Below are 13,689 nucleotides of genomic sequence, written 5' to 3'. Positions count from 1 at the left end.
TGCTGTCACTTGCGTGTGGACCACACAGAAAACAGCACTCATCTGCTTTCTTGTTGTTCTGATGACGCTTCCACTATCGCCTTAATTTTGACGCCCATCAGTATCATCTTTTGCAGCTTTGAAATAAGTAATGTGTGGTAGACCTCATGTCAGACGGGCTCCATGTGGTGTATCTATACCACATTTTTTCAGCATATTGCACAAACCAACCATCAGTGGCACTAATGTAAACGTCAACAGCAGCCGTCCAGAACATGCGGACCAAGCAAAAAAGTGAAGCTTTTGTCTCTCGTTTGTTTTAACTCCCTAAACATCTTCGACGACGTATCCAAACATGATCGTATATCACGAATTTTGCTCTTAGTTATGATACAGCGGGCTTAGGTAGACAGGCTGCTTGTGATTATCTTTACTGATCACGTAAGCCAGCTAGTGTAAGCGGCGGATTCGGAACCGTCGCAGAATTTCTGCCTCTATTGTTCTTCCGAAGGTTATTAAATAAACCCGGCAACCTGACACAGAAGTCAACGCCTAATCGATATTCTGCGATTGAAGTGGGAAGTGCACAATTTCTGATGCCTTCAAGCCGGATGATATTGGCCTCAACTACCTTCAACAAAAACACTGTAAGTGTGGTTACGGATGTTTGAATAGGCCATATTTCATGGTTATTGAAGACTTACTGGCTACGCTAATCAGAAATCGAGCTGTCACGTATCACAGTCAAAATTATGACATATACCTTTAGATAGTTGTTACCGGTATAGTAAGTAAAACCAGGTTTCGCGAGATTTCTGTTTTTATGTCACGAACTGAATGCGTGAAATGTCCCTGGTTCCGGCGCAAACCTGGCATCTAGACCGTTTTTGCCTGGGCTTCGATAACGTAGCCTTGTTACAGCAGAAAGATTAATTCTTTATTTAAGCAAAACCAATAATCGGAAAAATGGTTAAGCTTAAATTGTCGTCTAGTTCTGGCTGGCCAAAAATGACCACGGTCGTATTGTGTCTGTTCAGTCCTTCGATCTCGGTTAGCTCGGATTTGTAGTTCAAAAACACGTAAACCAATACTTACCAAACTTCCTTTCACTCACTTAGTCATTTGGAGTTTGATAAGAGACTCAAACAGCATCCAGGCATTTGTTGGGGGTCCACTGAAAACTGAGAGGGATATATAGATAGGATGCAGCGTCGTACACGCTTTCAGACGACACATGGCGGGAGAATGAAGACATACAAAGGCAAGTTAACGCGCTGCTTACGAGTTTTGTACGCACTATAACCTTTTTTTGATATCATATCCCCTATGGAGTAGCACGGTAATACATAGCCTCGAAGCCGTGTGCTACCTTCGTAAGATCTTTTAGGAATTTCAATATAATCTTGTCAGGTATCGTCGTTCAGGCTACTTGAAGCACAAATCTATCGTTGGTAGCATTAGGTTTTGAAATTTAATTTGTGACTTCATTCTTTAAGTGCCGATAGTATTTACAGCTGTCCCACTTGCAGTAAGCAATATCCGCAGTGCACACCTCATCGATTTTCGGGGCGATTCGAACCCGTAGGTTTCCGGTTGATTAATGACTAAACTGTTGATCGCGGGCAGTGGGACCAACACTTGAGAAAGATATGGTGCTAATCATCGTTCAATCACGGAACCAACATCACGTGGTCACGTGTTTGGTGGCTCTTGGTGTGACGACTTCTCAGATGGAAGGTTCGTTTGTCGTGAATTATTGAATGTTAGAATAAAGAAACGCCTCTCCTAGTAGCAAATCCAGTTTCCGAAGAATTTGGAATCGTTCGTCCGTAGCTTAACGAACAGATGAACTCCAACATGGAACGAAAGATTTTCGGTCAGTTTCTTTGACTTCGTGCTTTCCTCGACTGCAAACTTTGCAGATAGCCAAAGGCAGATGGTAGTTGGAAAGATCATCCATCGCGTCCTCTTTTTTGAATTTCTGGTCATGACACGCTTTAGTGCTTTGCTACGGAACGTCATGTAATCTTTGGTGCCCTCATCCTTCCACAAACCCGCGTTTTCTGGTGCTTGCCGAGGCAGCGATCCATTTGGTGGTCTGCATAGCACAAAGCTAGTGCTATGTAAGCCGACAGCTGCTATACAACAGTAGGCACCCTAATTAGCACCCTGAACTCGCGACACGTTTGTACTGGTACTGAAATAAGTGGGTTTAAATGGCTATCAGGCAAGCGGTGGAACGCATGCAAGCATTTAGAAACCGCAAAATGGTCATGCACGCATAATGGAGCGTCTACCAGCTTTCAGCTGGTAACATGCTTCATGTTAAGGCGCTTAATGTACACTCGCCGTCACGTGGTCCAGCCACGAATTAGAGGCCTAAGTCGGACCGATCAAATGTGTGGCGTATTCTGGTCAACCCAGCGCACTCACTAAGTTTCCCAACAGATAGTATAGTAGAGAGAGTATTCGTAGTAGTGTCAATAATAAAACTCGAACTATCAACGATACTACTGTGCGCTTACATGACGCAATCAAGGAAATCTCGCTACATCACGAAAGCGCCTGTTATCGAGTGTATCAAAACGGATTACAATAAGATATTCTTTAAAGTCAGGGTAGACTTTTGCACATCATACCCATCACTACATAGTCTGAGCCTGATTAAGACGAAGATCTTGTGTCATAAATTACTGGCGACATTAAACTGAGGTCACATGCATCTCAGCAAGAAGCTGATTATCAGGTAGTACCTACAGGGGGATAACTTGAAAGTTTGTGCAAGATACTGCGGGTTCTGATCACTATCATGCACAGACTTTGAGCTGTGACATCTGTACTAAAAGGAAGTTGCATTTGGAAGCTGAATTCGAATCCAAATAGATATCAAAATAAGCAGTAGATCATCATTGAAGTCCACAGACACCGTTCGGGATACCGAATAATTCAAGTAGTTTTCGTTCAAACAAAAATTAAATCAGAAATATCCAATATGAGTTGCAGTCCAATTATATCAGCATACAGATCCACCCAGAAAGATCTAATCGTTGTGTCCGAATCATTATTAGGAGCTCTCACAATGTTAGCACACTACTTTAACTACTTACAAAAGTGATATTACCCCTAAAGAAAGATCACTCTTCAGAAAGGGTTGGCAAAATGCTAATTTCGTCGTGGTCTCCCTTTTAAAGGGTAGACTTCGAAAAGCACTATGTTAATGCTTTCAGGTCGTGATCGATGAGCCTTACCAAACCAGGGTTCACCTTTCTTTGTCTAGATCAGGGATTTCCGTGTTTCCTGTCTTTTAATTTGCCTGGTCGTTGAACAATGGGAGCTCGATCGATTATTTTTTTCTTCTGAAAGCAACAGAATTGATATGCGGCCCTAATGATCTGGTAGTACAGTTAAGCCGTTGGAATTCTATTGGTAGGCTAAGTGGATATCCTGTTCAAAACGTTGAACTAACACGTTTAAGATTCCGTAATAGACACAAGTGTGCTGGATGGACACATGTTCATGGAAAGAGCTGTTTTTGTCGTCGCGATTTCCTCAGATGTATGGTTCTTATCACACACATGTTTTCCCTCGATTCGGTGCACTGGAATCGAAATAGCAAATCGGCATGAAATTTATCCAGAGATTGTTTTGGATTTTGGCCTTAACACTCTGATGCGCTGTTTATTTCTGGATACTGTGTAAGATTTGTTTCAATTTTTCTAGACCCGTATTCTCCTGGACAATATGGTATGCCACAGCAGGCCTATCCAGGTCAGGTTCAGATACCTCCACAATTCTATCCTCAGCAACCCGCCTACTCACAGCAACTTTATTGGCAGCAGCCACACAGTTCACCATCGTATCCACAAGGCTATGAACAGCAACAGCAACATGGGTCATACAGTAAGTTCATCCGCACCGTTCCCATTGAAACGATTGAATACAATGTTACTTTTACTGTTTTATTTCCATAATCTCGTTCTGTATTTGTAGTAATCCTCCAAGAGATCACATCGAGAGGGCTTCATGACAGCTCGCTAGATCTCACTCACAGTCCAATGCACCATACTTTTTCATTTTGCAGTGAGTGGCCTCCCTCAATCCAGGAAGCTCTACAAATCGGTCTGTGTGGTAACTGCGCGGTCTTTACGACTGGTAATGATAAATTGAACTCTATATTAAGCACAGCCTTGCGGCTGTCGTCATCTTGTGAATGCAGCAGCAGAAAATTGAGACCAAGTGTATGCAAGCGTTATGTCACGGTTGGCTCGTCATGGTTTAATGTGGATCCTCGTGAGCTAGCCATCTGATGTACTTTCATCTATTTTGAAAAGTATACAAAATCCGTTAAAAAGCCATAAATAGGCAAAGCAAAGGTTGACGCTTATCTCCATCGATGCGAAAGCCATATGGTTGTCGTCGATTAAAACCGTTACCGAAATGACACACTGATAGAACCACTGAGAGACAATAAGTCCATTTCCAGGGATCTGGTTAGACCTCAGGAAACGCCTGAGATTCACCAGGTTTCTAGTGTCCAGGGGGTGTTTCTATTCTTTTAAATACTTACCGCCCAATTGAGACCAACATTATGTACCAGAGCATCTCAATAAACTTGCCTGATAGCAGTAATCTACGCCACCGACCTATCTGCCATTCTCCTAGTTAGACAGAGGAGGACAGGGAATGTGCCATTACTCCAAGCTGGTACTCCTGGCTTATAGATGTATCAATGGCGCACCACTAGAGTGACAAACTTCTCCATGCCCTAGGGGATCAAGAGCCAGCTGACGTCTTCGTTGGAGAAAAACGTGGAGTTATTTTCTTTACACCATTATTCGAGAGTCACAACAATGATAGTCTGGGAAGAACATCACAACTCTTTGTGTACGAAAAACTACATCACAAAATAAAGAAAAAATGCAGCAAGAGAATACCAAAATGAACAATGAAGAAAACCACGCGTAACGCTTGAGCCGTTAAAGCCGTAGCTGGAAAACGATAACCGCTGAAACATTCTTCAATTTAGAAAATACCCTTGCCCGAGGAAGACCAGCAGCAACGCACTGTACCTGATAAGACCAAGCCATTATTCTTTCCTCCGACAACATTTTCAGCTTTTTGTTAGCTCGATTCAAGCACTATTTCTAGCGACAACCATGTCTATGGCAGTGTTCGTGTCCTAAGGTGATTTGGGATTTATTGAGTGAATTACCAATCATGATCGAAACCAGTGAAGAAATACTATGTATTATTAGGTAAACCAGAGTTCAACAGTCTTTTTGAAACTAATATTCAGTTAAGGTAGAGAAAACTGAAGGAATTGAAAGGGTGATAACTAAGGTTCTAATAACTGTGATAAGGAGACTACATATTTTACTCAGTGCGGAATGAGACAACCAATGACCCATGGCTGAATTTACTGCTTCCGACTTACAATTCATTAGGAAGCAATTCTGACTGATCTTCAGTACAGTAGGTAGATAAAGAATGTGGCGATTATAGAGGAAATGTCGATAGATGCGCCCTCCACAGATAGACTGAATTAAAAGTAGAGCTCACAAAAAGGTAAATGAGCGAACTGAAAGTGAGCTCGGGATCATTGAAGATGCGGATCAGAGGCCCGATAGACTATGCAAAACCAAAGTACGACTCTAGATGGCTCTATAGTGTACTATTGAGCCCACCAAAATCCAGCTCTCTCCCGAAGTATGATTGCCAGGGGAAGCCAGATAGATGTTCTCCATGGAGGTCTTGCCTAGACAGAATTACCGGATTAGTGCATGTTTATTCCACTAATGTTACCTACCCTACAGACAACAAAATCAGACTAATTTGGAATGAAATGACTGTTTTGATACCCCGTAGATGAAGGTATAATGCGAATGGACCGTTAGTGTGGATGGCGTGCAGCTAACTTGGCTAGCCACCAACTAGCAACATTTTTGAGCTTATACTGCTATTAAAGTGGTACATTGGTCTGGATATCTGGGGTTTATCTTCGTTTGGCATATGCATTGAAATCTGTCAGACTGCTAGTAAACAGCCAGATTCCTCGTACAGGATCCGAGTGGTACAAAGCACTGAACGTGGAATTGTTACAACTGATAAGTGTAAAGCAGAGTCGTCTGTTACTGAAAAAGTAGTCTAGTGCATGCTTCTTCATGAGTATGAATCACCAAACGGATCAACAGCTGTCACCTTAACGTGGTGGTCCTGCTTCAGTGTTAAAGCGATCGCACTGGCTTCGCTGGACGATCCACGAGCTGCAACCATGTCAAAGGGGAGAAGCCAAACGAAGAGCAGCGAGTTCCCGTACTACGATAAAACGTAACGCTAGGCGGTCTGGAAGTAAAGTTGTAATGTCCTCTGCGGTAGGAAGACGAAAGCAGGTGGTAAGCATGTTGAAATTTACGGAAGCAGAGATTTTGCCCTTCCCTGAGGAAGAATGGATTAGAAAGGTTTGGCTCAAAATACTGCATGACCAGATCACCCAACACTTTACCTGACCGCCAGCACACTATCCAAATACCCGAAACTCATTTGAAACCTATGACCGGGTGTGCTAGTTCCATCACCCACTTTTTAGTTCAATATGTTCCAGGAAGATGACACGATTGGAACGCATTATTTACGCTACTTTGGATTCCACAGGAAATATATTCGCACTACGCCCAAAACAAACGGCTGACAGTTTTTCCTCAGCCGGTTTCGACGATGTGGAGATACGAAATGCGTTCATTCGCAAGGTAAGTCTCTGTTATACTGCAGTAAATAGAAATCAAACAATCGAGAGGAACAAGGCATATTTCCAAGAATCTTATAGTTTCAGTCCAGTCAGTAGGTCTTTTGGCATATCTACAGACATTATCAGTTGACAACATAAGACCTCGATCACTCGAAGCAGCAGATGAACTTGATAAAGTCACGATGGGTATTGAACGTTAGCGAGTTGACTAGTGATTTGTTCACTTATCAGCAATCTATCAATGATTTCCAGAAGTCCTCATAGGAGCCATTTGTGCAGGGGATAGAGTGATGTGATAAAATCCTAGTGCTGGAACAGACCTAAGATCTCATGAAGGAACTACCCCAAATTGCTGGCATGTTTTGTCACTGAATGAAAATTAGACAGTGGTTATTACTTCGATTTTACTGTTCCAGATCTCCTGGTGACTAGACCATGAAGAAGTAGACGCTCATGACCATCAAAGGAGAAGAGAGGATAGTTCAGCTCAGTGGAAGTGAAGCTGTTAACCTGGAACGAACATGCTCCTGAAAATAATGGACGCACCAAACCTGTCATTTGGGTTGACGAACAAAAATTACAGATCAAGAGATATACCGAGAAACCGTACATCAAGGGTGAAAAAGTAGTTTCAGACCATTTGCGATGCCAGTATCGGCTGGCTGCTCCAGTTTAAGAGGCATGACGATCCCGTCGAATGAAAGTGTGAGCTAACAACTAATATATTAGACTCATGGTCGGGCGAGTTGTTTTATGTATTGTTTTTCGCGCGGCCAAGAAATCCGTGAACGATTCATCACATGACTGGAAGACAGAGCTCTGGAGGCAGTTGAGAGTGAGGAATTGGAGTGGGCAGTCAACCTTACGAAGCGTTTCAGGTGTGCTATCTATTTGAAATAGTTGTTTCAGACGCGCTCAGCTAAGCAGTGGACGCTAAAAGAATGGACAAATTTCACTTAGAAATGATCAACGAACCGAAGGCACTTTAACAGTTATGTTGAATTGGCAATTATGTCAATCAGCCGGACTAAAAATACTGTCAATCGGCCCCATGAGCATTTCATTTTGGGGGAAGTAACAAATTGTCAAAACGGAACACTGAGTCAGCTCCTAAAAGCGTATTTCCACCGTATTTCATTGCATTTCCAAAGAACCCACATGAGGAAATCGCACTGTTCTTTGAAGTGTTACTTCTGCGAAGCCACAGGCCTTGAACCACGAAGTTATTTTGTTTCCATATAGATTAGCTAGGTAAGAAATTGCAAGAAGAAAGAGGCGATATACAGTTTTTATTGATTTTCCAGGACGAAGGCACAATATTTCCCTCTAGGAGTGTGGGTTTATTGAACGGATTTCACAACAGTCTGCACTTGAGTGCAGTTGGCAGTCAGGAAACAACCTATCGCAAAAGACAGAAAGTTTTCAGTATGGCATCCAGCCTGGCTGGGTTCAGCACCCACGGTAGATTGCCAATATATATCAGAGGCAATAACCTCGACGAACAGCAAGCCAAAACCTGTTACAAGTCGCTAGCTGGCATAAACGTAATAATGGCAAACCAAGGAGCATTGAGCACTCCCTTACACGGTAGTGCTAACGTCAAATGTGTTAAGTATCAGCGGAATAAATTGGCATCGTTTTTGTATTGTCGTATCAGGGTTCTCGGGTGAATCTATGTGCGCAACTTCAAGGTACTAATGGATAGACTGGCGGTAAGACATTGACCACATGGATTATGAGTGTCATCCGTAGAATAATCATTTGCGGGTAGATCAGAAAATGCAACATGATAGTTGTACTGGTTCAGATGGCCAGTCCTACTGAAGTATATGATTCCCTGTTTCGTACAATTTCATATGGCCATGGTATCACTGAAAGAGGTGAGGCTCTACCACATGGCTCACTTTATTTGAGAAGGACTTAGACGAGTGGTCTGTCGAAGTGTAAAAAGTCATTATTTAGACTTTCCTATACGGTGGTAGCTCTTTTCGAAATCTAAAGTGGGAATCAGAGATAATCAAACCTAATAGACAGAATTAACGGTGTCAGTGAGTTCAAAATCCATTCTTCAGCTGACAGTCAACAAGCCCTCTTCGGATGCCAGTGTCAGCCATTTGTAACCTAATCGGAAAAAAATCAGATTACACTTCGGACTGATCTCCAGCCAGCTGGTGTCCGGGCTTCAAATGTCAGATATCTTGATGAAGAATATTTCCTGTAGATACTACAAGTTAAGTAACTCAAGTAACCAAACATTTTGTCTGTAAGTTGTCTCAGCTTTGCCGCTATACATCAGTCAAGTCTGCACATAAGCTATGTACCCTCAGACCTGATACTTTTGTGCAAGTGATGTCTGCTTTGGGCTCGTTACTCAAGATTACCTAATTTGGTGCCGGTCTACATAAGTAGCGTGTTCAGTTCACCATCAGGCTCTAGGCCTTCGAGAGGTTTGCAGACAAGTTCACAGAAATTCTCATGGCATGTTGTCCCACAAACACTTGCTATGTTGAACCCCCAGTGTAAGTGGGTAGTAAACAAGTGCCGTATGAAATTCGCGTTTAAGCCGAGGCAAGAACCCACTGCACAAAGGGCGCAAGTCAGTAGATGTGAGTTCGTTTTGAAATGTGGAACTGAAATTGAACCAACTGACGGAACACTATTTTGGTTCATGAGCACCTCGCATCAGTGATGATGAGTTTCTTTCTCTTTTCTATCTCGAACTCGGCAGAGTCAGTTACACGGCTTTATACTTGGTCTTCTATCTGATTGTGAGAAGTTCCTATTGGGTTAAGAGCTATGTGGTCAACCAAGATATATTAGAACGATGCATTGTGACCCTGTTGCCTAACTCGAAAGCTTTACTGGAGTTCAAAAAGGTTGGAAAGTCCTAATAAGTTGGGCTTTCCTTAAGCTCTCGCTGGAATCACGTAGGCAAAAACGCGAATTTTAGGTTAATTGTAGAATTGTAGGGCTTGTAAAGCTGTAGCAACTGATCTTCATGTTAACTTCGTTTTTATAAACCAAATCTGTTTAGCCCAACCTCTTTTCAGGTGTATCTGATACTGTTCGCCCAACTGACAATAACGGCCGGCGTTGTTGCGCTCTTCATGTATATGTAGGTAACTTGTGGTTTAATAAAAGTTTTTCCTAGACCAGAAATTTCCAAGTTTGTTCGAAGGAATCCCATTCTATTCCATGCATCCCTGTAGGTTGTCAAAAATCACCTCTGGCGGCTCATTTCCAAATCCGATTTTAGTGGTCTATTCTTCATCACCTACTTTGTCCTGGCTTGCTGTCCGCGAGTGCGAAGAACATTTCCAGGAAACTACATTGCTCTGGCGCTTCTTGCAAGTTGATTTATTCCTCGTTTTCTTAGGTTATTTCTGCTTACATGGGACCAGTAAAACTTAATTGAATCGAATAAAAAGCCACTTGTGAATTGAATTCTACCAGAGGTTGGTGGGGTGTTCACACAAAAGCTAAGGTCAAAATTTGGAACTAACAGCACGCAGAGTATATAAGCTATAAGATTTGTCACTAGAATCCTTACTGACGCTCGTAGTTTGTTGGCGTATAGTCGACTAAATAAGACGAAGGGAAGGACAAACAGAAAAAAACATCAAGAATATAGTCTTGGCTTCTGAACGTTTTGTTAGGCTGGTTGGCCGCGAGTCAACCAGCAGTTGATGGCGGTATACTGCAATATCGATTGTGACCAAATACGTTCTTTGGAGAGGCTACCCTTGGTCAATTGTAAAGACGTTTAATCAAATGAACTCATCGTGTGATTTCTGATGTTTCCACTACATCTCAGAAGTTGTTAGAAATCACATAGTATACCCAACTGTACGTGTTCAGCACGGTCAGTTTTTTCCCCGAGAAAGGGGAAAATCGGGTCTGCTAAATAAGGTACGAACATGGTCGTACCAACCGTCGCAGCCTCTCAGCTGGGAGGAACTGAGACGTGGAGTGAAAGAATTGGATGCTGCTAACCCGTCCCCTAGAAAACTAGTTTTTCAATGTGAACTCATTTCCCATGCCACTCAAGTGTATGTCACAACTAGTTTCATTTCAAACTATTCCCTTCCTTGTCAACAGACGCTAGTGATGGCTTACTTCGCCGGAGTTATTAGTTGCAACTATGGAACTCTCTCAGTGTTGTCAGCTGTGGGTGTAACGGCGGTTACCTGCCTCATCGTTACTGTGTTCGCCATGACGACGTGCATCGATTTCACAAAATGCTATTTGGTAATTGCAGTGCTCTCAGTTGTACTGATTTTGTTTGGCATCGCCTGTCTGGTGGTCTATTATGTGCTTGGCTATAGCAAGGTAAGTCAGTGAAACCGCCCTTAAAAATGCTTTAGTGTCCCTATCCGAGTCGGTTATTTGGTGTTTACTCTATTTTCGTTCAGTACTCCGTGAAGTTGAACTTCAAATCGGGGAACAAAGTACAATCATGTCTCAACTATAATGACAATCGACGCACACATTACTCTTACGAAAATTTTTATCCACCGTACGGGCAAATAAGATTAGACATACTTTACTCTTAAATAAAAATACAACCAAAAATGAAGCTATAACCGAGTATTATCGTGACATTACACTTTCATCCGTTTATGAAGAGACCTTTTGGAATCCAAATGGACCAGCATCATTCTCCATCACCGCTTACTTAAAGCCTGCAACAGCAACGAAGACTCGCTTTAAGCTTCAGGTGCTTCGTGATGCATTTGTTTGCCTTTGATATATTCAGTAGAGTTATGCATGTATACTTAGACCATAAGTAGAGCCTAGCACGCTGGAGAAGCATCCAATGGGCTCCTGAGCAGACCGACTTATAATAGTACATAGAGTATAATCTGGATATGTGTGGCTGACTGGAAGCCGTCTTCCGATTTGTCCACTGCAGTAAACCATGTCAAAAGACCCATACTATATAGCAAATGCAATTTGAGCCGAGTCTCTAGCCAAGCACTCGTCTACCCGTGTACAATCGAGTGGATACGACTCTGGACAAAACGTAGTCAGCTTGAAACCAACTAGCATGTCCAGCCAACGACCCATGATTACCACAACAAGTGGGCGAATCCTGCAATGTGCATGATGGACGGATACGTTAGTCACACCGCTGGTGATTTTCATATATATATATATATATATATAGACGAACCTCATGGTTGTACGAAAGTAAAGCATCATTGCTAACACTGATCTTACTGTCCTTGATGATGATGATGTTTCTTAACTCCACGACGCTGGCTTGCACCAGATAATGTATCCGAATGTATCATCGGGTTCCTAAGCAGAAATTTGGGGCCAAACGAGATTTCTACCCGTGTACAATCGAGTGGATACGACTCTGGACAAAACGTAGTCAGCTTGAAACCAACTAGCATGTCCAGCCAACGACCCATGATTACCACAACAAGTGGGCGAATCCTGCAATGTGCATGATGGACGGATACGTTAGTCACACCGCTGGTGATTTTCATATATATATATATATATAGACTAGATATACATCACCTATGCCGTGTGATACTGATCATATGACGGTACTACTCGCTACATTGGAGGCCTGGCTCAGCAAAATGATGTCTGGGCTAGGGCTGACTATTTGCCTCCTCAAATAACATATTGATTGAAACAGTGGTGGTTGCTTGAAGCAAACTGGTGGCCTGTGTCTCTGATAAAAAATCAACTTAGGTCAAACCCACATGGACAAAATATGTTCCGAAACCATTATGACCTGCCATATGCAAATGAATATACTTGTACCGTTTCAAAGATGGTCGGATTGCTCCTAGTCAAAGGGGGCTTGGGCCCTGTAGGTAGCTTTCGCGCTCATCCAAAGAGCCGTTATGCTTCATGGTGAGGACATCGGTGTTAGCATGCTTAAGATGGCTGGCTTTTCGGTTGAGCCGGTCGGCGCTTGAGCTCCAAAATAGTGGGTAACACTGGATCAGATCTTTCAGGGACGTCTGATGAAAACTATCCTGCAGAATGTATTTATTATTGTGTGTGGTGCAGCCGAGGTACACCATCTTCTCAATCTTTTCATCATGAACTCCACAGAAAACATGTCGTTTTGCGTCATCCTTGAATAACTGGATTCAGGAAAATCCAGTACTTGATTCTGCCATCATGATCACTGTTTGTTTATTCAGCTATAGCACCCTTTCAGCGCCTAGCTGCCATGCCATCCGAAGGAAGCACGAGGACAGGGATACTGCCAGGTTGCCCAAGCCTAGACAGGGGAAGTTGATAGATGGAGGCCAGGTTCGAAGCACGGACCTTCCGGTCAGTAAATTCGCGCTCTAACCACTCGGCCATCTCGCCCCCTGTTTGGAGGGTAATCTCTTCCATGGCGACTGTTAGGTTTTGGTTTCTCAAACGATTGCAAGCTCGATGTGAATGTTTCAGGAGCGCGCCGGAGCATTGTTAGTTGGTGGTAGTCTATCTCGAGGTGGCTGTACTGAGTCACAAGCAGGAGGGGGTTCAAGAGTGTTTGGAATTATTATACCCACAACCCTCTAACGTTCTCACCAAAAACTGAGCTCGAGAAGACTGCATAGTTTATAGCAAATGAACGATATCGGTCAAACAGCAATGGAATATAGACATTCTGCTGGTGATACCAGATTGTTCTCACAATTTTTTCTTTGAACAATCCTCCCCGTGTGATGTCACTGCTAATCTGTTTAGCACACACCAAAGCACGGGGGTTCTAAACTGCAGTTTCTCTCGCATTGTTGATCATCATCAGCAGAAATCTGACACACAGGGCGAGAGCCGTTCTAACGGTCCAGGAAAACCCTTCATACATGCTGTGCGAAGCCGCATCAGGAATGAGACAGTAGTGCCTTATTCCCTGCGCCCTCGGGTTAGGCCAACCCCCTGCAGCCGAGCAGGTCAGACTATTGAGTCATCGGCTCCGGGCAGGGTCCCCAAAGAAAACCCTA

At 43.0% G+C, this 13,689-nt stretch overlaps 1 protein-coding gene across 1 annotated transcript in view; it reads left to right on the top strand.

Moving 5' to 3' along the window:
• T265_05630 (hypothetical protein) overlaps positions 1-13,689 on the top strand; it is a gene marked incomplete at both ends in the record, with an annotated part of 22,746 nt that overhangs the window by 2,160 nt on the left and 6,897 nt on the right. Inside the window, 5 exons of the mRNA XM_009170689.1 lie at positions 3,700-3,879; positions 6,631-6,725; positions 9,775-9,839; positions 9,881-9,929; positions 10,823-11,053. Coding sequence (XP_009168953.1) covers positions 3,700-3,879; positions 6,631-6,725; positions 9,775-9,839; positions 9,881-9,929; positions 10,823-11,053 — 620 coding nt within the window. The remainder of the gene's footprint in view (positions 1-3,699; positions 3,880-6,630; positions 6,726-9,774; positions 9,840-9,880; positions 9,930-10,822; positions 11,054-13,689) is intronic.

The sequence above is a fragment of the Opisthorchis viverrini genome (genome assembly GCF_000715545.1).
Source record: "Opisthorchis viverrini unplaced genomic scaffold opera_v5_109, whole genome shotgun sequence".
Taxonomy (NCBI): domain Eukaryota; kingdom Metazoa; phylum Platyhelminthes; class Trematoda; order Opisthorchiida; family Opisthorchiidae; genus Opisthorchis; species Opisthorchis viverrini.
The sequence above is the reverse complement of the archived record's forward strand: the minus strand, read 5'-3'. Positions and strand labels throughout refer to the sequence as shown.